The sequence below is a fragment of the Gossypium hirsutum genome, chromosome A09, assembly GCF_007990345.1.
Source record: "Gossypium hirsutum isolate 1008001.06 chromosome A09, Gossypium_hirsutum_v2.1, whole genome shotgun sequence".
NCBI classification, from domain to species: Eukaryota; Viridiplantae; Streptophyta; class Magnoliopsida; order Malvales; family Malvaceae; genus Gossypium; species Gossypium hirsutum.
In genome coordinates this window covers 60,136,030-60,163,490 of record NC_053432.1, presented here as the reverse complement: position 1 = coordinate 60,163,490, position 27,461 = coordinate 60,136,030, and the positions used below count along the sequence as shown (strand labels likewise).

Here is a 27,461-nt window from a genome sequence, read left to right as displayed (position 1 = left end):
ACGTTACTTTTTCAAGTTTTTCAATTCTAAATTATTTTGGGTTTAAAATAGTTTTATGGTTTGATTAAATAGGTTAGAGTTGTTGACTTTTTATATTTAAATTAAATTGGGTCAATTTTGGTTCAAATTTTTCGAGTTAAGTTCTCATGTTTGGGTTTTAATTTTGACATGTTTAACTTAAACCTTAATTATAATTCCTAAATAGAGCTGACAAAATAACCTAAACCTTCAAATCCCAATTCAATTAATATAAGGATTTGAGACCTAAAGTAATAAATAAAATCGGGTTTGAGATGGTTTATACATTTATAAAAGGAATTGGATCGGATTGGTTAATTACTGGTTTTCGACTTCCTTCTCAATTTCTTGAGCCAATTCTTGTGTCAACTTCTCGGCACGATCATCATGTCCGCCGGCAAATGTGTAAACCTGGAAAGCGAATTGGAAAACCCTCCATAGCAGCTTAACGCCGCCATTTTTGTTTTGCCCATCACCTTCTCTTCTCTCCTGAAATAAGTCCCAAAAAAATAGAATGGAAAATCCAATTATGATAAGCTCGACATATACACACACGAGTATAATTGAGTCAAGCTAAGCTCAAGTTGTAAAAAAATCCAATTATGAGGGTAGAGTTAAAAATCGTAAGAAGTTAGGGCTCAATTTGAAATTCAGGTTTCTAAGTTCGATTCAAGCTCTATTGAGTTTCATTCTTTAGGATCAAGCTCAATTCGAGAAAAAATTAATCTGCTTAAAGTTGCTAAACTTGTTTAATAAGTATAGAACAAAATCAATTTTCGTATTCAATTTCAAGCTCGATTATTTGTGATTGTGCTCGAGATAAATTTGAAAATTTTCAATATATTAAGCTCATGAGCTGCTAAGTATTAAGATACTCAAAGTTTAACTCGGTTGAATTCTCAAACTGCTCTAACTCGTCTCTACATTAACAAGATTAGAATTTGGATCAGTTACCTTCAATGCCAACTCCATGCAATCGGAGGAAACGTCAACCATTGTTTCTTTGATTCGCATAATAATTTGGAAGTCAAATTCAATATTGTAGCCCTTAAATATCTTGGCTTCTTCATCTTTGGTTCGCTCCAAAGCATCTATGTCCCCTTTGATCTGAAAATTGTAACATAACTTAAGCATTTTAATGAGTTATTGGAAAATGGCTTTGAATGGAATGATATCAAAGACGGTACCCTCAACAAGTTCAATATTATTTTTTAATGCGGGTTTTGTCTTCCAACACTAAATTTATTTAGGACTATATCCTCAACAAGTCCAATATTATTTTTTTAATGTGGGTTTTGTCTTCCAACACTAAAAAAAACTCTAGGATTTGAAAACATGGCATGTTACAGATTCATAGAGCAGGATGGCGTAGCTAAACCCTCACCAAAAAACAATACTGGACGAAACGGTCCTACAATTTTCAGGTAATATGGCCAGAATGGTGCCTTAGTGAAGGAACGAGAAACCTTGTCAAGTAGTTGTGGCAAAGGAGGCTCAATCTTCAGGTTCTTGAGTTCTTTAATCATTGATTCTAATTTAGAGTAAAGTGTAGAAGATGTCCTTAAAGCTTCCAATTTTTTTGTTGGGAAATCTTCAATCCTTGCTAGAACCTGCGATCCATAAACATCTGGAAGCTAAACATCGATTTTGATTGTCAAAATTAATTCTAGTTAATCTAATATTAATATTGTTGATTTGTACTGTACTTGCAATATCCTTAAAAATTACCTTAAATCTAACTCAAACTTAAATTTGAAATTCATCATAAAATATCATCAACCAAAACTCGAAAATCATCTGAACTAGAAATAAATTTAAACCGACCCCAACTTAGAAATTATCAAAACTTATAATAAACCAAATCAAAATAACCCAAATTCAAAAAACTTTTAATAACAAACTTAAAATTACAAGAGCTCGAAATTACCTGAGTTTCATCTGTTAGGTTCTCGAGAACGGATTCCACTTCTTTATAGAACTGAAGCAACTCGTTCATGTCCTTTGTCTTGAATTTTCCGATGGCACCTTTGAGCTCATAGATTGATTTTGAATACTTCTCAACATCTTCTTCAATTTGTTGGAAATAAGCTGATCTGAGACCAAAAGGAATAAATATGGTAAGTCAATGTGACTTATATTATTCGGATTATTTGGATTGGAGTGTGAGTATCGGAAATTTACTTCTTTGTTATTTCTGCTAATGCATCAGCCATGCCTTGCCCACTGTTGTTGTTTTTAACCCCACCACCACCACCTTTTTTTTTACCAAATGCTTTGCCTTGCATTGGAGATCCTTCTACTTTGCTCTTGAGATTCCTATATAGGTTACCCATATGACTTGATCTCTTCAATCTAGTACCTCCTTTCTTAGTGCGGACAGATTTTCCTCCGGGAGGCGGAGGAGGCGGCGGATTAGCCCCCCATTTGCCTGTGACCCGGGTGGCGGTGGTGGTGGCGTTGGTCCAAATTTTTTCGTAAGCGTTCTGGATAGTGAGGGTGCTGGTGGTGGTGCTGCTCCTCCTCCTGATGCAGAAGGTACTGGAGGTGGCGGAGGAGGGGGTCCCCCGGGTACCTCCGAAGTTGACTTCCCCGGAGGAGGAGGTGGCGGTGGGATTGCTGTTTCAGTTTTGGGCACTTCTGGTTCTTTTGGATCCAACTTCGGGGGTGGGGACAATGGTGGTCCTCCTGATACTACCTCTTCCTTCGGCTGCAAGGAAGCTGGCGGCGGCGGCGGCGGAGACGGTATCGTCGATGAAACTTCTGCCGATAGTGCTGGTGACGGTGAAACTTCAGCTGTTGTTGGAGCTAATTTAGTATCATTGCATCCATCATTACCATTTTTAGTATTATCATCACTAGAAACCGGCTCTTTTAGTCTCTTATTTTCATCAATGTGACCTTCGTCTTTGTCAACAATGGATGAATTAATCACTAAAGATCCATCATCACCCTTTGCTTCTTTCTTTTCTTCTGAATTAATCACTAAAGATCCATCATCACCCTTTGCCTCTTTCTTTTCTTTTTCTTCATCGTCGACGTTGATGTCTCCGACACTAGCGATCTTCTTCGGGTTCAAACAACTGGGAAGCTGAAGCCCAAAACTCGGAAATATATGTAACTTGAGTCGCTTAACATCCGTCGAATTCAATTTTCCCACCGATTGAACCCTAAAAGAGAATGTAACGGACGAAGAATTCGGTTCATCAGTCGCCACTTCCGGGATGACCGATGTTGGGGAAGGGCAACCGGAGCTTATTTTCGAACAAGATTTCTTCATTTCCTTCTTGAACGAGTTAGTTTTAGGATACAACCCTTTGTTTCCGCCCCCCTCGTCGTCGGGGGCGGCTATATCGAATTGCTCTCTCGCCATTTTGATCAACACATTGAGTTCCGCCATGGCAAATTCAACTACCAAAAAAAGAAAAATGAATAAGATGTCATAAACAAAATAAAAATCAAGAAAATCAAAAACCCATTCGAGGAGATTACGTACTTAGTTTATCAACATTTTTGCAATTGTCGTTCTCATATATATCATATTTATTTTTGTTTATCCGCTCATCATTCATCTTTGATGTGTTATCTCCAAGTTCTTGCAATGCCTTGCAAAAGTATATCAACATCTGTTTATGCAATTTTTTTCATATAGATTGTTAGTTTATATGATATAAATCAATATTCAACACATTGGTTTCTCTCAAAAAATTGAAACAATTTAATCATTATCAATTTAAAAAATATAAGAAAAATTAGCTTGAAACATATATTAATCGACGAAATTTATAAATTTTAAAGACTAAATTTATTATTATATCAATTAAAATTACGTAGAATTGATGAAAAAAATATTAATGTTATGATTAATTATTCTTATATACTCATTTTTAAAATAGACATAAATTAAATTATTAAAAGAGTCCAATTTACTCAAATTATTAATTGCTCAAATCAAACCTTATCAAGTGGTAATCTTTTCAGTTCTGACTTGTGGAAATGTGGTAAGCTTCCAGGGTAGAACTTTTGGAGATCTCTCAATGTTCCTAATAACAACTGCAGAAATTCAGGATTTAAGCGATGTAAGATAAAAGAGGGGGTTTTCAAAAGGATTAACTTGAATATAAAAAATTGTACAAAATTGGAGATGTTGATAATACCTGACTTGTTGAAACCGATGTACTACAAGGTGGTAGGTCAATAATGTCGCGAAAGGTTACAACTTTTTTCCTAAGTTCCATTATAAGAATGAAATTACATGCCGGTTGAGATGAGCTATCCTTTTTGAAACGAGAACGCATCGTTTTCTGCGAATTCTTGTCTACCATCGACTTCGGATACGTTTTTAATCGCTGCGAAAGATATCGAATTTTCGATTAATTTTTATATGGATTCATATATTACTTGTGTCTGAAAAAAAATTACGTACCTGGGCAAGTTTTACTGATTTGCTACCAAATAACATTGACATTGATGACAGACCACAGCAAATTGGAGGCATGATTATTAGACCAAGAAGCTAATATATACACCAAAAAGGAAAAGCTTTACAAAGTCTTCAATGGAACAAAATCAATGGTAATAATAATGATGTTGGACTAACATACAAAATATAAACATGTATACATGAGAATGACAAAGCCAATTCAAATTCCAAACGTTTTGTCTGTAAAAAAGTGAACACTTTTTTTTTTTACAAATAAAAAATTTAAAAAAAAATTGAAAGAAAACTAGTTTTGGGGTTTGTTCATAAATTTAATTGTTTATTATTATTATTATTATTATTTGCATGCAAAGTATCAGGAGAGAGGAGCTAGATTTTTGGCCTGAAACAACAATAACAACAAAAGTATACTTAAAATGACAAAGTCAAACATTACTTACTGTAATAAGACAAGTCAATATAGAAAATAAATAGATATATTTATGGAGGGAGGCATCTTATCTGTCTTTTGTGAATGCCTATATGGTTTTTTTCTTATATTGCTAGGTTAGGTTTTTTTTTTTTTTTTATAAGAACTGGTTTGGTTTTTAACCTCTAACAAGATGATGGCAATGGGTTTTATCTTTGGAAGGTGGCCAACTAATCTTTGATAATGGGAATAAAAATGTATTTTATAATTTTATAATTTTTGAAGAAATTAAATAATAATTTATTATGGGCGGAGAGGACCGCTTCCTCTTTATGCTATTCCTACTCTAAAGAAACTGGGGAGAAAGAAGCTTAATGATGATGGAATTGAATTTGAATTTTTTTAACTAGTTTTTAAGTACAATATAACTTACTTATGTCCAAATGGTAAAGGAACTTATCATCATCAGCATCACATTTAGGGTTACATTCTTGAAAAACCAAATACAAATTTCAGATAAGAGGATGTATTTATTATGGATATGTTCTATTGATATAGGGAAGTAGCTTGGAGGAGGATGTGGTGGAGATCAAGGATGGTTCCAAAGGTGAACCCAGAAAATTTTTTTTAAGGGGGACTAGATGAAATTTTAAATTTTTATATTATATCTTTATAATTTGTAAATGATTAAATCGAATTTTTATACTTTTAGAAGGTCAAAGTGTAATTTTACCTTTACTAATTTAAAAATTTTTTAAAAATTTAAGAGTTTAAAAAATAATTTTACATTTTAGGGGGCCGAGGCCATGGCAGCCCCCGGCTTCGCCCCTGGATGGTTCTTCCTACTTAAGAGGATAGCAGTATTGTGCTAATAGAGAAGATGGGGAACAAGATGGAGAGAGACGAGGGAAAGGAGAGGATTGGTAGATGAGAGAGATTGTAAGGTAAGAGATAAGTGAACTTATCTATTCTTAAGATGAAAGAGAGCTTAAATAGGTTGACCAAATAGGACATCCTAGTAAGTCCCTTCCAAGATCTTTATTAAGTGAGCAATGTGAGATCTCTTAAACTAGACCAAATAGTAATTGTCTTATTGTATAGATTATTAGTCAAAGATGGTTGACTTGAATATTATTAAAATCTTGACATAACGTGTTTGTGGCGGAGCCATGCTAACAGAGTTAGGATGGCAGAGCTAGGGGATAATGCTATAGCTGAGGTAATCTCATCAAGCTTGGACAAGACAAGATAAATTTGGCTTTAGTTCGCACTTAGCTAGGTTTCAAATGCAATTTTATTTAAATTTAATTACAAAATATATATAATATTAATAATTTTCTTAAAAGTTCAATATTAAATGAATAGCGAAAAGGTTCGTCTGGATTATATTCGAATTGCAATCCGAACCAATCAGACCTATCAACAAATCTAATGTTGGGCAAGGAGCTATCATCAAAGAACATTTTCAATATGAAAAATATGCTTGAGGCCCCATAGATTGAGACCCAGAATCTTAAACCCAACTCTTAGGTCTCAACAATGTCGGCTATGGCCCAATCAATCTAAAAAAAATATATGTATATATTTACAGCTTAGCAAAACATAAAAGAAAAGAAAGGGATCGCAACGAGAACAGATTTGGAAACCCAAGAAAAAGAAAACCTTTTTTTATTAGTATTTTTCAATTTCATATAAGTATATACAATCATTGCAATTTCAATCATTTTCTCAATCCATCTTTCTCAAAGGTATTTTTTTTCCTAATTTCAGTCGGAAAAAAGGGTTTTATTTGTTGACTAATTGTTCAGTTGAGTTTCAGATATGAAAAAAAGAGCTGAAATATTTTTTGATATGAAATTTCTGGGTTCTTCTCTTTATATGTATAAATATATTTTGTAGGGATAGCTGAGCAATTTGGGAATAAAATGGGAGTGAAGGTGGAGCACTGATGTCACTGTTCTGGTTTGTGATTCGTCAACTAGCTGAAATTGAAGAACAAATGGTATAATTCCTTTATATTTTTTTTTGATGGTTTTGGGATAATTTGATCATTGATTCTTTTAAGAAAAATAAACATGTTTAATCTTTAATTTTAGCTGTGAAAGCAACTAGAAGTTAGCTATGCAATATGATTTTTTTACTGTACTATATATATATATTTGTAATAATTAAATCTTTAATCTAGATAAAAGATAAATCTAACTTTCGCATAGCTTAGCTTAGTATATTCTTTTTCCTCTTAAATTGTCATACTGAATATTGGGTCATGGATGGAGAACTGAGATGTTTTTGTATCAAGGTTGTATGATTGCAATATGTATTTGAGTTCAAAAGAGAAGTTAGAAATGAGGTTACTTGATTCCGAGTTAAGTCGAGAGAAAACTATTTATGGTGATTTGGCTATGTAGGATGTATATCAAGGGATGCGTGCATTAGTTGGATGTGAAATAAGTAGAACTCGAAGAGAGGATGGTGGTTGTAGCCGACCCCAAATATATTGGGATTAAAGATAGTCGGTTCAGAAACTGTCAGCATCGTATTTGTATTGAACTATGTATGAGGGACATAGTAGATTACCGGTGAATGGATTATGTTCCAATTTGTATTGTAATGGAATGTATTTACGATTCAAATTGTTCTGCTGACAGGCTACCTCGAAGAAAGTGATTACACGGGAAGAGTGGGAAAAGCGATTAAACGATGTTAAAATAAGGAAAGAAGACATGAATAAATTGGTGATGAATTTTCTCGTCACTGAGGGTTATGTTGAAGCTGCTGAAAAATTCCAAATGGAATCGGGAACTGAGCGTATCCTATAAAGAAGATCAATGCTTACTCTTGTGCTCGCTCTGTTACTACTGTTCTTCGAGTTTTAGTTTTGTTTTCCTTATTGTGGAACAGCAGATATTGATCTTGCAACAATCACGGATCGCATGGCTGTTAAAAAGGCTGTACAAAGTGGAAATGTTGAGGATGCGATCGAGAAAGTTAACGATTTAAATCCTGAGGTAGTATGTTTGATTACGATGCAATGACTTCTGTAACTACTAAAACTCTATTGATCATCACTGATTCATTGTTATTATACGTCAAATATGAAATCTGCGATATGAAAGGTACAAATTTTGATTTGAATGAATAATCCTGTATTTAGTGGTGGTCAAGCAATTTTCGTTTTCCGATATGAATATTTTTCCAATACTTGCTGTAAAAGAAACTAATATTTTGAAACTATCTTCACTTTCTGGAAATTCATTTCTTTTCTGTAGATATTGGATACGAATCCGCAACTCTTTTTCCATCTCCAGCAACAGAGATTGATAGAATTGATTAGGAATGGAAAAATAGAAGAAGCCTTAGAGTTTGCTCAAGAGGAGCTCGCACCTAGGGGAGAAGAAAACGTAACTCTTCTTCATTCTTACTCGAAAACTCTTTTATGAATGCTTATTTTGCTTCTAATTTTGGACATGTAACTAGCATTATTCAGTTCTTGCTAAAATGCGGATTTAAAATGTCGATTCTTTTCTGCAGCAAAGCTTTTTAGAGGAGTTGGAGAGAACTGTATCGCTCTTGGCTTTTGAAGATGTTTCAAACTGCCCAGTCGGAGAACTTCTGGACATATCACAGCGACTTAAGACAGCAAGTGAGGTGAACGCTGCCATTCTTACTAGCCAGAGTCATGAAAAAGGTTTGTCTGTTGTTACTCGATACCAACTTTTCTAGGTTTTGTCTTAACTTTCTACAGGGAATGGAACTTAAGTCTGATCGTGCATTTCTTGTTTACAATTACGGATTACCTGTCAATTTTATATACAAACTACTTAGTTCTTTAGTGGTCTGGCCTTGATACCTGCATGTTAAATAAAAACGAAAAACCAGGAAAAGAAGAATGCAATTGTTTGCTTTGTACATAGTTGACATGATTTAAGCTTCGGGTTTATTTCGCCTGCCTTAGAGAATTAATAAGATCTGCTTAATCTGCATGCTGGAGTTCCAGACCCCAAGCTTCCAAGCTTGCTAAAGATGCTGATATGGGCTCAGAATCAACTCGATGAGAAAGCTGCTTATCCTCGAATAAACGATTTGTCGAATGCCACTCTTGAAGATCCTACAGTTTGAAAAGCTTGCAAGCCATTCTCGGGGAATCGAGTTGCCTCGAACGATCCTCTAGATCGTGATGAACGAAGCGGTTTTATGCTTGTAACCTCTTCATAATGACTAGCTAGGAATTTGTTGGATTTCATTTGCTAAGATGTGATTGATGTTTTATTTTCAGCCTTTGATTGATGTTTACTTTGTTCTTAGGTGAAAATCCAGTCCTCTTGAGCCATTGTACAATTTGCTGTTCATGCATTTATATACCTTCAATGGAGATTCCATTTGATAATTTAAAAAAAAAAAAAGGAAGAACAAAAACCCTAAATTTTTTCCAAGATTGCGGATATCGAGATTCAAATTTCAAATCTGCATTTTACATAACAAAATGACCAAACAACAAAGAACATAAAAGAAAAGCAAAAGCTTTGGTTTAAGATTTGACACGAGGAACATGATAAACACACATGTTCTTACATTGTGAACAATCCCGAATCTGGTCAAGTCTGATCATGTTTGCTTCTAAACCGGTATCTGACCAGCAACAACCATCGTCGAAATTGAGAGCATAACTTGAAGGATCATATTGGAATATGAACTGCTGTTTTCTCTTATGGTTCTTCACAGTTTTCTTCAATGCTGCTTTGGCTCTCCAAAAGAGGCTTTTGCATTGCTTCTTACCATAACTATTCACCCAATCCAAAGTTCCTATGAAATCAACATAAGCTCCCATTCTTTTTAGAACCAAAACTCAGTGATCCCTTTAGGCTAAATGAAGAGGAAGTGGAAAGAGAGGAAGGGATTTTAAAAGGGAGATTTTACGAAGGGTTTGCAGAAGCAACAATGGAGGAACAATAAAGGCAAAGAAAAGGGGAAATTTTTGGGGAATTTCATTGGGATGCTAAAATTCCACCCCAAAAAGACTGAAAGTGGGGAAAAAAATAGAGATATAATGGGCAGAGAGCCTTTTCCTATGAATGTATTTTCACCATCAGATGACAAGTCTACAACTACTTTCTTTACTTCTCAGTACTCTCTTAATTTATACCCTCAAACTTTAGTCTAGTGTAGAATATAATCAAGTTTGCAACTTATGTAACCATAGGATTTAAGGTCATATCTCCCATGTTGCCCTCTACAAGAGAGGTATCGATTCAAAAATATGTCTTGAAACTTAATCATTATAGCTTAATCTTGATAAGTAAACATGGGGTTAAAGGACTTTGGGATCCATTGAAACCCAAAGCTATGACAATCCTTTGGGTCAAGCATTAGAGAATGTTTTAGAGCACAAAATTTTGACACCCTTATAGTTTACCTTCGTCTTAAAGAAATTCAAGAGCATTCAAATTTATGTTCAAGTCGAGTCCATTAATAAGTATACCTAAAACTCATAAAATCACACAACCACCTAGGTTTTAATGGAGACTATAATTAGGTCTATCCGAGCTCAAGCAGTGGTAAGAAATTCAAGGTTGAACTTGGATTCGAAATTCGCAAGTTACATAACCATGGGTTTAAGGTAATTTCTCCCATGTTGCTCTATACAAAGTATCTTGAAACTTGAACATTATAATTTAATTTCAACACATAACCATGAAACTTTAAAGACTTTGGGGTCTATTAAAACCCGAAGTTATAATGATCATTAGGGATTAAGCATAAGGGCATATTAATCCATCTCTACAACTTTATTTCCTTAGTTTTTTCATTTTAAAGTTCTCTCATTAACTTAAGCATTGAAGAGTGTTTTAAAGCACAAATTCCAACGTCCTCACAAATTACTTTACACTGAAAAAACTAAAAAAAAATCCAAATCTATTTTCAAGTCGACTTATTACCGTCGTAAAAAAAATCATACAACCGTTTAGGTTTTAGTGGACCCCAAAGTCTTTAATGTGCAGCACTTTTGGTTCAAGGTTGTACCAAAAACAATTTCAAATGTGAAAACAAAGCAAAAATTCAAAACCCTACAGTGATGAATCAAAATCAAGAGTAAAACTTTATTTAGTTATTTGTAGAGGATTGAGGCAATGTGAGTGTTATTGGATGATCTCCTTCTGTTTTATTGTCTTTATCTTCAAAGTCATTTTGCATTCCTAGATTCTTAATAAAATTCCCTTTTGTCTCATTAACAACTCCACTCTTTAATTCAATGTGTTTTTTTCCTACACTTGGGAATTGCTGGTCCCCTGTCTCAGAACCCATCATTCTAAGCCGACACAGCAATCTTTGTCCCTAGTTTTGGCTCCTATCCGAGTTGATTGTATATGTTCCTATATGGATATGGAAATATAATATTTCGAGACTAAATTATACCTAACCTGAATCATTATTAAGATTATGTTTTGGTTATTAAATTTTAAAAAAAAAATATAAAATGGTCATTAAATTATTCGAAAAAAATTATTTAAATTATTAGGCTGTTAAGTTTTATTTTAAATAAAAATAAAAGCCTGATTAACAAGCTTCAAGTGATGATTCAACGATTTGTATAGTGGATCAATACCTATCATTGAGTAGAAAATATATCTTAGATCCAACTTGATCTAACAGTTAGTGCTAGTGATCAGAGAAGAAAACTATTTGAATTTTGATTCACAAATTCGTAAAGTTTAAAATTGTTTTATTAAAAAAAACTGAACAATAGAAGAGAAGGGGAAATGAGCTTTCGATTAGTGCAGATAGTTCGAATAAAGAAGGCCATATAATAACTATTTTAAAAATCTAGTGACTTAAATTATAACTTTCGAATAGTTCATTGACTATTTTGTAATTTTTTTAGGTTAAATGACCAAAACTTAAACTTACTAATAGTTTAGTAACATTGGGTGTAATTTATTCTTTTTTTAAAAAGAATTTACTCATATTTTAAATAATCTCTAAATTAATTCTGACCAATTAGTTCAAATTCTTAATTTGACTCTAAAAAGTCAATCACTCGAATATAAAATTAAGGAATCATCAAAAATTTAAAATAATTTAAACTCTTAATATCTCAAATAAACAAGAATATTGAAATAATCATAAACTCAAATTTTAAATTCAAATGAAAAACTTTAAATCACTTAACCTAATAAATATTATTGATAAATTTGAATCCAAAATAATCAAATTTGCTTAAGACTAAGGGCATGTTTAGTAGTGCTTAAAACAAGCACTTCTTGCTCCAAAATAAATTTGTTCATAGGTCCGGCCACCTGGTCCGCCTGAAATGTGTGAGGATTTGGGCAAAAATATATGCCCAAAAAATGGACTTGGATAAAAAAATAAGGCCCGTTTAAAAAAGGGCCGGGCCTCAGGTAAGGCATTGTTGGCTCGGGCCTGGCCAGGCCCGAATTCACTAAAGGATAAAAAAAATATGAGTTTTTTAATATTATTTTCTTATTGTTTTCTCCCTCCATTTTACTATTATGTTGCTACTATTTTGTTGTTGTTGTTTGGATATTGTATAAAACTTATTTTATTGTTAGTTTTGTTATTATTTTAAAGACATTTGTTAATTTTTTATTATTTTAGAGGCATTTGCTTGTTAAGTTGCATCTATCTTAGTTTTATTTAAGTATACATATTTTTTCAAAATTTATTTTCAATTTGTTGGAAAATATTTATTTTGATATTTTTAGTATTTTTTATGTATTATATAAATTAAAATTATATAAAAATTAAAATGGGTGGGCAAGATCAAACCCGGGTTTTAATATTTTTATCCGAGACAGGCTTGGACAAAAATTTAGGCCCATTTTTTGGGCTGGGCCAGGTCTGAGCCTAGAAAAAGGGCCTAAATTTTTAGTTAAGTTCGACCTGGCCCATGCACACATTTCAAAAGAACTTTTGGAAGAAAAGCTGTGTTAACAAGCTGCTTTTGGGTGAGATTTTTGGCTTTTCAAAAGTGCTTTTGAAAAAGAGAAGTTAAAATTTGTAGCTTTTCCTCTCTCCTCTCCCAAAAGCACTTTTGGTGCTTAATTACTTTTTCACCTTTATAATAACATAGTATTTTCCCCTATTTTTTTCTTGGTGCTTAATTACAAATGTGTTAAAATCATTAATTAAAAATAAAAAAATATTTTTTAAAATATTAATTACAAATATTTAATGGTGTATATTTAAATATTTAAAATATAGTTAATATATTCTAATTAAATTTTATAAATAATTAATATTTATTGCTTAAAAATATTTAAAATTTATATTTCATATATTAAAATATTAACCACAAGTTATAATATTTTTTTATATTCTTACTAAAATATAATAATATTAACTAATTTAAATATTATTTAAATACATATTTGTTCTTTGATAATAACATATCTAAAATGAATTTATCAAAAGTATTTTTTGACAACAATACTAAATACTTAAATTTTAAACTAAACTTTTCAAAAACAATTCTCTACAGTACTTTTAAAAATCACTTTTTAAAAACATAGTTAAACTAACCCTAAAATAAGTTCAAAAATTTAAAATCTGATTCAAATAAATCACAATCCAAATAACCTAAATCTCTCCCAATATAAATTGAATCTAACACATATCAATGATGAAAATAACAGCTATTCATTTCATTTCCTATTATGGGCTCAGGCTAGTTGTTGTGAAAGTTCTGAACGTGTCAGGTTCTGCTCTGCAACAAACTTTTGTACTAATTTTTAAGGCCTGTGGCTATTGCTACATATGAGCATCTCGACAGGTCGTTGAGCTCAATAATTAACGTTGAAAGCTACCATTTTCAAGTTGTTGGCAGCTTAGACAATTAGGAACCCCCTCATTGCATTGGCGTCATGGTGATGGAACACATACGTGATAGAAGCTTGGGAGAAATGGGATTTTCCTTTTTAGGATTCGGAGTCTTCTGTGTGTCTCCTTTCAAACCCTAAAACTTAAATAACCGATGAAATGATTTTAATGATAAGTAGTTATATAACATTGATTTTTTTTAAATATTTGTTGAGTAATTTTTTTCGTATTTTATTAATAAAAATATTTGGGTATTTATACGTATTGTTATTGTTCATGATTTGACCTCACTATTCCTAGAACTAATATTCTGAGCTGACTTCAGGTATGCTGAACACATATTTTACTCTGTGTTGCCTGCTAGACTACGCGGTCTCCCTTCTACGAGCTCTTTGAGTATATGCGAACTAAGACCACAACCTTCCCTTTGTTCGTGCGAACTTTCCTTGCGAGTTGGGTTTGCGAGTTCCCCTCGCTGTTCTCTCATGGTTTGCCTCATACTCAATCGTCCGGTGGGACCTATTTGGGTTATAGGTAGGCGACTCAGATTTTATTTGAGATTTGGGTTGATGATCACTGATGTATGGCAGTATTCATATTTGATGTATTTTTAAATAAAGATGTCAGGAAATATGTGTTAAACACTAATTTAGGTCCTTAGACATAGGTTTTAACGTGCATACATTGACGTCAAGTACAATAAGAACCAAGTTTATCTCATATATTCATGCAATCACGGTCAAGAGAAGATATCAAATAAATTTAGAGTTCAAATCCAAATTTTACAAGCTTAAAATACAAAATGATGCTTTTTGTAAATTTAAAATTTAGTCTTTGTATTTTTATTTTTAGGAATTTAGTCTTTCTATTTTTTAAAATTCATGTTCAAATATTAACATTATTAAAGCTTCTTCTTCTTTTTTTTGTTAAATTTATTGGTGTGACATTTTGAAATTATAAAAATACTCACTTGATAATTATGTAATTAAAAAAATAATGTTGTAATGAACATAGATTTAATAAAAGAATTTTAACTGTGTTATTAATTAGATTTAGATTTTTATATGAGAAAAGCATAAGGACTAAACCTTGAAATAAAAATATAAGGATTAAATTCCAAATATATATTAAGATTATAGGAGCTTAGAGCATATTTTAACCTTTTTACAATTAGTTCTCATTAGAGATTTTAGTGGTAGGGTTTGGGACTAACTTCTGTATTTCATGTTTGTTTAAGCCTGGCATAATTTAAAATATAAATCTTAACTTTTGACCAATCTCATTTATATTTATAAATGATTAATTCAAACTTTATTTAAGTTTACACCTATTTTATTAAAATCTTAATTAGGGTTGAGTAAGAAAAACCAAAGTATTGAAAACCAACCCGAACCAAGTTGTTTGGACGATTTATGAAATGTAAGTTTAAAAATTACGGTTACCCAAAATTGAATCAAATTTTATTTTTTATTTTTATATAAAAATTAATTATATATTAAAATAAAAAATACTAAAAATAATTTAGAAGTTCTTTAAAAAAAATATTGTTTTTAAGAAATATTTATGAAAAAAGACTTTGAAATTTTATCAAATAATATTTAAAAGCCAACAAAGCTCATTTTGTAAAAATAGGTCTAAAATTCCAAAACAAAAAAAAAAAGAAAAATCGAGAACCTAATCAAGCTGAACTAAATTAAATAATAACGATTCAAAAAACTCGACCAAACCAAACCGATATCACCCCTAGTCTTAATAACTTAACATATTTTTAATATTTACATTATAATATTATATATTTAATATAATATGTAAAATATAACATATTATAAAATTAAAACCAACTTGTCCAAATGACTCTTGACAAAACTAAAATTACTTATTTTGATTTGTGGCTAAGGATAGCAGAGCAGATGTTGCTACAGTCTATCACTGCTCCATAATTAGCACGCTCTGCTCTATCATCTGTCGCGTTTCATTATGGATGTATAATTTTGAAAAATTATTATTATCTCCATAGATGTTAGATGCATCCGTTCTCACTTGACTATGTTCTTTTTTTTTTTAAAGTCTAGTAAATATTTCAATATAATTGTTTAAAAAATTTAAACAAAAAATATATACTTTTTTTCTATAATGCATTTTACATTTTTACCCTCTTAATAATTATGTAAATAATAATAAAATAGTAATTTCATATAGTGGAATAAAGCTAGATACGATAACAAATATTAAAACTCCATTGTTGAAAAGAAAAAATCATCTGGCAGTTATATTCACTTTCAAAATAATCTACTTCATTCAAAATGAAGCGATTCAATGAATATTGAATGATTCGAATTTTTTGATTCCTATTTATCACAAGTGATGATGAATGCTAAGATGTGTTCCCATGAACAACAAAAAAAGGTAAGGACAAAGCCCAATCTTCTCACTACTCAAGTCCATATACAGATACAAAGTAGATGAGTTTACTCCTATAGTGTAATGTAAGATATACACTGGGAATAGAGGTGTTAATGGGTCTAGCTCAGCCCATATAAAGTATTTCAATTAATTTTTTAAATTTAATTTCGATTTAATTTAAAAAAGGATTTTTTTTGTTTAATCCTGATCCAATTTAGGAAAAGTAATCTTGAAGTCAACTCAGCCAGCTCATATTTTGATTTTTTAAGATTAATTTTTATTTAAAAATAAATTTCTTAAAAATATATAATGCACTAAAAAAAGCGAAAATAATTTTTTAACATATTAAACATTAAAAAATATTACCATAAATATAATAATAAATTATATTATATTATATTAAAAACACAAAAAAATATTTTATTGTATTAAATATAATTTTTGAAATTTTATATTTTGGGTTGGGTTATTTAATTAGGTAAGTTTTTTTTTTTTTTTTTAGATTTTGAATAATGAATTTAATTGTTATTGGGTTAGCGATTTAATATAAATATATATAATTAATTAATATTTTTATAAGATAATATATTTAGACTAGGTCAGGCCAAGCGCTCAAGCAAAAAAAATTTATCCAAGACTCAGCTTATATAGAAAATAAATTTTAAATTTTATTAAAACCCATTTTTTAGGCATCATATTTTGTTTAAATTTTTTCATTTTTTAGACAAGTCTTGAACCTTAAACAGAAGACCCGACTCATGAATAAGTTTACTGAGATCATGCAGCGGTGTAACAGGCATGAACCTATATATAAACAATTACAATCGTCAGTTACCCACATGAATAACAAGTAGGCAACCGCTAAGATTCCAAAATCTATGCACCAAATAAATAAAACTTTCTTTAAATGAGATTATTTGATAGGGTATAATTATACCATAAAATTTATTTGATTGTATAAATTAAATTACATAAATATATAATTTTAAATTCTAAAATATTATTAATTATTATAAAAATGATTGATAATACTTGAGAAAAAAATTATATAATCAAGCAATAAAATTCATATAATTTGTTAATCGAAGAAAGTATAAGATATTATGATTACTTATAAAATTAAAAAGAAAAATATTAATTATATACAATTTTATCTAATTATTCTAACATTTTATATTTGTTAGTTTATTCTTTCTCTAAAATTAAACATATACTCATTGTTATCTGTTGATCATTAGTCAAATATAAATAATCAAAAGGAATACTATGTAATCTAGTATAAATAATTTATAATAAGCACCATGTAATTTAACTAACCATTTAGTTTTAGTAGGAAAGCATCTTTCATCAATAAAATTTTGGGATTATTTTAAATGAGATTAATAAAATAATATATAAATATATTTTTAAAAAATAAAATAAAAATATTCATACTCAAATGAAAATAATATTATTATTGTACAAAAACAACACTTTGTACTTAAATCATATACGAGCATGTTTGTAAAACTACAGATTAATTGATTTGAATGTTTTTTTTTTTGTAACTTCTCTAATTTCCTCCTTCCTTTAAAAATTGAAAAGTGTAATTAGCATCTTCCAATTACATGTAATTTTGTTTGATCCAGTAATTATAGTACTTAATCAATCATGCCACATATGTGTAATTATAAAATAATTCCTACGTGGCTTTTTAAATACACCTAAAATTTTATAAAACCTTGATTCTTGGTATATAATTGCTGCTAACCATAGTCGTAAAATTTGGATTTGATTTTCTTTTTTCGATTGAACTAACATTTGATGATTCAACTTATTCGGTAATAGTGTCCAATAATTTCTTTTAATTGATAAAAGAAATCGAGGAAATGAATTGATCTAATTAGTTGAACTAATTGAACCGGATTTACGAAGTGAGTTTTGAAATTATATATATATATAAATAATTTTTAATTTTTTAGAATTAAATAAAAAAGTGAAATGAGTATATACAACCCGGTTCTGTTCCTAAAAGCATTTGAAGACAAGACTTTATTAAACACATAACAGAGGTAAATATTGCAATGTGTTTGAGAGAAAATTATGAGAAGCATGAATTTCAAAATGTAATAATTATTAATAATTACAAAAATGGAGTGTTATAAAAGTATCTACCAAATCTCTTTATAAATAACAATATCTATGCATTGGATTCCCTTCCATTATTTATAAAGCCTTCCAATGTTAGTATATGAAAATTTATTTTCTTACTCCTATGCCTATTTTATCAATTAAATTAATATATATATATATAATTTTTACTTTATATTTACACTTGAAACATTTTTCTTCTAAATCATCAATTTATTTTTGGTAAATTCTGTACTATGCATACGTTGTAGATATAATTTTTAGATTCTAATTCCGATCATATTTAATACGTGTAATTTGCTATTTAAGGATGTTAGGAATGTATAGAAAACTCTTTGATTTCATTTATTTATTATTTTTGAAAATGCTCTATTCAAACACAATGTCAATTTTTGTGTAACGAATTTACCTGTTGTAATAGCTATGTATAAAGTTTTGGTTACTTATCTTACATACTAAACATTCAGAAATCAAAATAATATTATAAATTAAATATTACAAAATACAATAAGTAAGAAAATTTTAAGCCATATTATAATGAAATGTTCAAAATTCAGACATTATTATAATGTAAATTTACTATTCAAACATAACATCATAAATTTAAAAAGCAACAACATTATAAACAAAGAGTGCAATAATTACTTACAAATTGATATAAAATAAATACTAATACTTTATAAATAAAAACTAACATATAAGACTTACTTAAATAATAGATATTAAAAAAAACCATTATAAAACTTAATTTGTAAATAAAAAAGTAACATGATAATAAATTATAAATAAAAGTATTACAAAAAAAACTAACATTCACGAAAATTTAAAAAAAAAACCAAAAAGATTTTACAAAAAATTCTAAAATCAAATTAAAAATTATAAAACTAATGTAAATGAAAAAAAAATCTTTAATTTGCACTTGAAGAATAATTTCGTTCTAACTGTTATTAGAACAAAATCAAACAAAAAGGTTAAATGCAAAGTAAAGAGAGAATTAACACACGATTGATAAGTGCTAAAAGCAACATGTTTTTAGCCTCATTCTTAATGAGTTTTTAGGTGATTATTCGATGTTAATGGTGAATTTTATATACTTAAAAGAGCATTTGAGAGCAAAAAGAGCAAAAATTGGAAAATCAGAGTGAGTTACAGAAGTCACACGGGCTGGACCCTTCTACACAGCCATATGGTAGGTCGTGTTGATTTTGTGATTTACACTCCAAACATAATAATAATAAACACACACAATTTTTAGGGTTTTTTCGGCATTCTAAGACCTATATATGACAAAAATAAGAAAATAGGAGTGAGCCGTCATAGAATACTCAAGAAAATAACTCGAAAAATACTATTGAAGTGGATTCTGAAGCAGATTTCCAACAAGATTGAAGACTCCCTTTTGATTTCTTTGGAGATTATTATGAGTTTCTTCGTTTCTTGTGATTATATTGTATTTTGGATGTTTTTATTTGCAATTATGAACTAATTTTCTAAATACCTAGGGAGATGAACCCTATGGATTCTGCTGTTTAATTTTTATTTTATGCAATAAATACTTAGATCTTATTCTCAATTACGTATGCTTAATTCTTGGTTTAACATTTCTAGACTATTAATCCATATTTGATGTGCTTAAATCAAAGGAGGAATAGACTCTGTTTAAGAGTATATCTAGCATAGTTGAGTGGAGTTGCATGCAATCCTCGAAATAGAACAGCATAAATCTATCAGATTAAAGTCAAATCTAATAGGGGAATCCATAGATCGAGTTAACGAGATAATAAGGGTTTTAATTAGAAAAAAATTCAATTAATCAACCTAGAGTCAATTGCTCTTATTCTTGAAGAGAGATATTAGCATAATTTAGGGATTTCTACAGATCAATATACTAAGTGAAGAAATTGCGTAATTTAGATTGATAGTAACAGATGAAATCTATGTGAATTCTTTCCTTGAGTATTGTTTTAGTTCTTGGTTGTTAATCATTTATTTTCCTAAATTGTTCTTTGTTGCTTTTGTAGTTAATTATAGTTTTAATCAATCACTCGAATTTATCGGTTAAATAATAGAAAGATAGTAATTACTAGTACTTTTAGTCTTCGTAGGAATGATATCTTTGCTCACCGTAGCTATACTATTAATTGGTAGGTGCACTTGCCTTGTCAGATTTTTAGCTGGTTTACGACTGTATCAATGATATTTGTTAATATAATTCGGATTCAGCAATCCTGCTTTGTGGAGTCTTGCTCAATAGATGATTTTATTTAACAATCATCTGGATCACTTATTGACTTAAGTCCAATCTACCTTACACAAAAAAGTAATTGCAACCCCAACACCAACCCCAATTATTACAAATCACTCACAAAGTACCTCACAATACAATCAATAAATCTCTCCAAATGATACTTGAAAGAATGTCGCAACTTTACCTAATAAAATAGCAAAATGAAAATGCTAAAGACACTCAAAAACTGCACACATAGTGATGCCACATTGTTGCCTATTTATAGGCCTCTACAAGTGATCATCCAATAGTGTTTTGATTAGTTTTAATGTAATGACCCGGTTCGAAAAGTCAATATTGGGATCGAATTTATTAAATCAAGCTGTTACGAAGCGAGTGTGAGGTTGAAAAATAAAAATATTAGTAATTAAATTAGAAATAAAATTATTTAGTAATTAATTATATAAAGTATTAATAATTGTACAAAAATTAAATTATTTAGTGATCAAACTAGTAGAATTTAATTTAGAAATTGAACAGAGCTTAAAGTAGCAATTTATGGCAAGGATTTATGTGAAAATAAACCACCCACCATTCATGTTAGTGGACTAACACGAATCTCACTATCAAAATCTACAAAGTCATTCAATATAAAATCTTACCCATTGATTTATAATGAAATAAATTAACTAAAATTTATTTGTGCTATAAGTATGAAAGAAAGAGAAATATAAGTGGCATTTGATCTTATTCTTCCACGGCAAACAAAAGAAAAAGAAAACGAAAGAAATGCATGGAATCTTCCTCCTTTAGCCATGAGCTTTGGATCTTGGTGAGAGACTTTTTTCCTTTCAATTTTTGTTGAAATATTAAATTAAGTTAGTAGTTAAAATTAGCCCATTTGTTAGAATTAGCAATTGGTAAGTTTTACCTAAGTTGCCATGGATATGCTCATAAAAGTATTGAAGCATGAAACCATGAAATTGATGAGAACTAGGGTTAATTTATGTTAAAATCATGCTGGAAATGAAGTAGACAAAGTTGAGTTAAATGGTTATTAAGGAATTTATTGTTGAGTCATTTGGGATTAGAGTGAAAAAAATGAAAGTTGGTGAAACTTAATGCTATGAATTGATAGTTTGAGGCCCCTAGAGAATAAATATGAAATCAAATTTTTGTCCAATAGAATAATTAACTGAGTTTCGAGCATTTTAAACATTAAGGTTACAAAAGGATTTAATTGTAAAAGACAATGTACATAAAATTGAATGAAGCGGAAAGAATAAAATTACAGTGTTAAGTTGTAATTGAGAATTGATATCTTGTTGAATTTATGTGTATATCCAAATTTGTGCTATTATAATTTGCTTGTGATATAGATTTTGAACATGAATTAAATCGAAAATGAAGACTAGTTTGAGTATTTGTGTTAAATATGATATTTGAGTTATATAAATATATTTGATTACTTGATATGATTGGGATATGTTTAAAAAATGAGTATATGTGATTATATAGTGATATTGCGATGTTTTATGTATTAATACATGTTTTATGTATACATACGTGCATATGTTGATATCACAATGTCATTTATGTTTTAATGTGATTGAATAGTGATTAAAAAGAACAAATCTCTATTAATAGTGTCGGATAAAGTTATGGGTACAGTTAACATAGAGTTATGGGTATAGTTAACATATCACAGGGTCCATTTCGATAGGTGGGAGATCTAGCACTAGGTGCATATCATATTGTGATAGTTCTCTAATACCATAATATCGCCTGCTCAAATATCTTGGGATTATGAACGTATTGTAGTGTTATAGTAGGATCGGTGCAGTTATGTCCAATCAACAGTTCAATGTGTATTTTAGTGTGTTGGTAGATTGATCTATGTATCAGTTCTCAAATCCAAGTTAGTTAATAAGGGTTGTACTAATAAACGAATGTGAATTATAATTGTTAATTGATTGTGTTAAAAAGTATTGAAATAAAGATCAATTCATGTTATATGAAACAAGATGCTAATACCTTGAAGGTGTGTCGATATTCTTGATATATGATTGTGTAAAACGAGTACCCTGAGAGTGATTTAATAGATGAATAATATGAAATGTTATGTGAATTACAATATTAAAATGGAACTTTTTAATATGTGATATAATGATTTCCAATTTTACTATTTAATTTATTTTCATATTATTTATATACTAGTTTCTAATTATGTTAGCATCACTGAGTATTCAATATTGTAACACCTCTAACCCGTAACCATCATCGGATTAGGGTTACGAGTATTACCAGATAGACAAAACATTTCAGACCAATTCAAAATCACAGATATCATAATATTAATACAAAGGCAATCATCAACAATTCATCTCTTATGAAGGTCTACGAGACCTAAAACATACTTTTAAGGACAGTCGAGACTAAATCGAACACATTCATAAATTTCAGAACTCAAAAAATTTTTCAATTCTGTTGAGGTCACACGTCCGTGTAACCAGGTCGTGTGCCTCACACAGGCACCAGACATGCCCATGTGAACCAGTCGTGCCAAAACAAGGCATTCATACTGACTTTCACCCACGGCCAACAAACACGCCCGTGTGCTATGGCCGTGTGATACATAGCTAGCTACTGATTTAAGCCCACGGTCATATGACATGCCCATGTGTCTTAACCGTGTGGTCTTAGGAGGTTACCGCTTTGCATACACGGTCACAAGGCCGTGTGGCACAATGCAGGCTTGGTTTAAGCCAATTTGTCACCCCTTTTTGGGTCATTCCTACAAGCAATATTAAACAACATTCATGCCACAATTTTTAGCCAATTCATGCTTAAAATGACCAAACCATATTAGATCATAAAACATTACAAGCATACACCATTTGGCATCACCAACCAAATACCACAACTATGCTCAAACATAACATTTGCTGGCCAACTCTCATGGCATAACATATATACATATCAAAGCTTAAATACATAAACATTCTTGGTTATACATGCCATACTTAAAAATTTATTCTTTCAAAAGTACCAAAATGAGTTCGATAGTGTGGTGACAATCCTCAACTATACCTGAGCCTTCAGTAGCTACGATAACTGTAAAACAGACAAAATTCACACAGAGTAAGCCACATAGAGCTTAGTAAGCCAAATACAGTTGGTTTAACTATAAAAGCATATAAAGTGAAAGTCAAAAGCATGAATTTATAGGCATTTCACAGAGTAATTCATGAGCCTAACCATGCTCATTTGCTTGTCTACATGTTATGCCTCATTTCCAAATTCCATACATACTTCACATTCATTATTTCACAGAAACAGAGTCTTTCATATTCAAAAATTTAGTACGATACACACGTACTTGTATAGATTATACATTTCATATATTCATTCCCATATCTCATACTTTATCATTAGATAGTTTGGAAATGATACAGATGCTCATAAAATGCCGACGTCCCGGACGTGGTCTTACATGTAATTCAATATCGATGCCTTTGTCCCAGACAGGGTCTTACACGAAATCAGATATGATGCCGATGTCCCAGACATGATCTTACATGTAAATCTCAAATCGAGGCCTGTGTCCTAGACACGGTCTTACACGATATCTCAGATCGATATTCACATTCCTTTAGATACATACAAAGCTTTTTAGATACTAGCTTATTATCAGAATTTAATCGAAATTCATTCATCAGGCTCTCAAGGCCTTCCAATACAGATTACAGTTTGTATGCGCAGAATTGAGTCAATTTAACACGTAATTGTAATTTGACTTACCTCGTACGGATTTTGGAGGGAACGAGTCGACTATTCAACTATTTTAGACTCCTCTCGATCTAAGTCCGATTTTCTTTGTTGTTGATCTATTACAATTCAAATTCAACCATTAAACCATTTATTTCATTCAAAATAATCCATGAACACATATTTAGGGCACTTTGCATTTTAGCCCTTACATTTTCACACTTTGACAATTTAGTCCATTTTTCACAAAATCACAAATATGCAACATTCACCAAGACTATAGCTTGGCCAAATATACATAGCTTGCATACAAGTCCAAATAACATATTTATTTCACAATTTAGTCCCTCAAAATCTCATTTTTACAAATTAGCCCAAATAGCTCAATTCTATCAAAAATTCAAGAACAAAACATGATAACCTCACGTATAATTTTTCATAATCCATATAAAAACATCAAAAAAATCATATAATCATCAATGGAACATTTCATAATCTTCAACAAAAATAGAAATTCAAACATGAGTTTTGAAAAACACGAAGTAACGATCACAGAAACATAGAAATTATCAAAAACGGACCAAAGTACATACCTTAATCAACCAAATCAATGACTGAACCCTAGGATGGTCTTCTTCTTTCTATTTTCTTGATATATTCGGCTATATGAAGCATAATGGTTTTATTTTATGCTTTGTTTTTATTAATATAACTTTAATAAACATTTTTCCATTTTGCCCTTGACTAATAAACATTAAAACTTACCAACTACATGTCCATATTTGTCCACCTTTAAAACAAATGGTAAATTTGACATGCAAGGACCCTCACTTAAATAAGACAAATCAAATAGGTACTTTTAACATCTAGCACACAGCTTTTACATTTTACGCGATTAAGTCCTTTTTTCATAATTAAGCACAGAAACAAACAAATTAAATCACAGAAACTTCGCAGATATAAATTCACATCACATACACAGAAAATAATATTAAAATACTTTTTAGAATCGATTACGTGGTCTCAAAACTACTATTCTGACTAGGGTCACAACCAGACTGTTACAAATATTCAGCGTACGATTGTGTTTGCTTCCATGCGTAGGTTTCAAACAAGTTTTTTTATAGATCGAAGTTGGAAATCATCCAAGGTCAATAATTCAACTTAGCTCGAGTCAAGTATATATTCTTTCAACTAAAAATAGTCAACCACATGTACCTAAGTTGTTTTCAGTGGTTATATATTGTTTTGATCAATTTGGTATGTCTTGGTTAGTTATGGAAACTATAATTTTATGAGACGAATTTTAACTCTAGATATCCACGCATGATTATATGTGTTTAATTATGCCATATAGGTTGTGGAGTAGTGATGAAATGAAAGCTATGTTGGGATGGTTTTTGATTGTGTTTTATATGTTAAATGGATGTGTTTGAGTTTGGAGAAAAGTTTAGATAAGTTTAGGCACTTTTTGATTTAGTATTGAAGGTATTGAAATGTGTATTTTAGATTATTTTACCGTAGAGTCTCGAGGCAATAAGAATATGTCTAAAATTTCAAGAATAAATTTTATCATTTGGCGCAACTTGTATATTGTATTTTTTTTTTAACTCTAGTTTAGTAAATGACATATGTCTAATTTAAATTTTTTTAATTTTTTAATATTCTACCAAAATGCATAGTAACATTTCACCTTGACTTGTAGAGTTTTTTAACTCAACCGACAATAAACATTATTATTATTATTATTATTATTATTATTATTATTATTATTGGGGATAGAAGTTTGTTCCCAATATACAGATATGCTAAAACATCATATTTCCAGAATTGCTTGTGATCATAAGATCAAATCAAGAGCAGATAATATATTTCCACAAAAACAGGCTAAGATCACAACAAGAACTTAAGATTTGGGGATCCACAAAAAATTACTTCTCATATGATCAACAAGCAGAAGCATAAATATTCAAAGAAGGAAAAGGGTGACCGAGATGATCAACAACCAGAAACATTATCATTACATAAACTATTAAAGCTAATTAGTAGATAAACCCCAAAGTTAAAGATGATCAATTTAACAGCTTTTAAGACATTGTTACAGCAGGCAAGGCTAAAACTTGACATGATCAATTTAACTGAAGCATTTTAGAATAATTACATAAAGATCCTTAAGCTTTAGTAAAAAGTAAAAAAAATATCATATTAATAATATGTTAGTAGATTAACATAATTTTTAACAGTAATGACCAATTTGAACAATTATTTTAATTAGAATACCTAAATTGATAAAAAAAATTAGAGTGAAAAAAAAACTGTTAATATTTAGAATGATCTTGGGTGTCATTTACCCTAAAAATAATAAAAGATAACCGAATTGATTTTGATATATTAACAATAGAATTTTTTAAATTATATTTAGAGGACCTAATTTTTTAAAAGAAAATTGAATTAAGTTTGTCCCTAATCATTTATAAGGTTAAATTTCAATATTTGTGTTTTGGAAAGGTGTAGACTAAGACAAAAGAAAGCATAATTAAAGTAGTTAATGAACCAACTGACAAGCTAAGCTAACAGCTTAATAAAGACAACCAACTTATCCATTCATGTTTTTGTCAATTATAAAATTAAAATGGATATATTACTGAGTAGCCCTTAAAACTTTCCACTTTTTTCTTGACAAACTCTTCTATTTTTATTACACTCAAATAATTAAGCAATTAGATTTTAATTTTTTACTTAAATAAATCCTTAATATACCTAAATAAACTTTTGACAAATCAAATTTCGTTCAAAAGAATGGTTAAATTAAGAGTAATAGCCAAAAAAGTTCCGGTTGACATTGGAGTTTAGGTTAATTTCACTAGACGTCTCCTTATAGAAAAGAGATAGGAGTTTATTTGAATATAATAAAATTATAAAAAGCTTATTTAACAAAAGTAAACTAATTTAAGGATTATTTTGAAATTTAGCCAATATAAATTAACATCTTTTTAAGGAATCCCCCGCGTTATTAATTGTTATTGCCGCTAACTTCTCTTCCTTTCTTAATCTTACTATTTTCTAATTCTTTAACACGTCATTTTCCAAATCTAAGAAATTTTATCAAATTAGAAAATTATTTTATTTTTATTGGGATTTTTTTTTCATTCAATTTGAAGTTAAAAAATGATAAACTTCATCTCCAACTTTAAAAATTTATAAAATGCTCACTCAATTATTCGAGAAATTTC

At 30.0% G+C, this 27,461-nt stretch overlaps 1 protein-coding gene and 1 pseudogene across 2 annotated transcripts; one reads left to right on the top strand and one right to left on the bottom strand.

Moving 5' to 3' along the window:
- Window positions 1-289: 289 nt before the first annotated feature.
- LOC107890023 (uncharacterized protein At4g04980-like) lies at window positions 290-4,340 on the bottom strand (annotated as a pseudogene).
- A 2,116-nt stretch (window positions 4,341-6,456) lies between these two features.
- LOC107888996 (protein GID8 homolog) lies at window positions 6,457-9,203 on the top strand. Of its 2 annotated transcripts, XM_016813282.2 has the most exons (7): window positions 6,458-6,613; window positions 6,765-6,867; window positions 7,514-7,673; window positions 7,767-7,873; window positions 8,135-8,266; window positions 8,397-8,553; window positions 8,863-9,203. In XM_016813282.2, the coding sequence occupies exons 2-7, from the start codon at window positions 6,814-6,816 to the stop codon at window positions 8,982-8,984; spliced, it is 732 nt and encodes a 243-aa protein (XP_016668771.1). In that variant the 5' UTR covers window positions 6,458-6,613; window positions 6,765-6,813; the 3' UTR covers window positions 8,985-9,203. The 2 variants fall into 2 exon arrangements, with proteins under 2 accessions (XP_016668772.1, XP_016668771.1); XM_016813283.2 differs by lacking the exon at window positions 8,135-8,266 and having other exon boundaries at window positions 6,457-6,613.
- The last annotated feature ends 18,258 nt before the right edge of the window (window positions 9,204-27,461 follow it).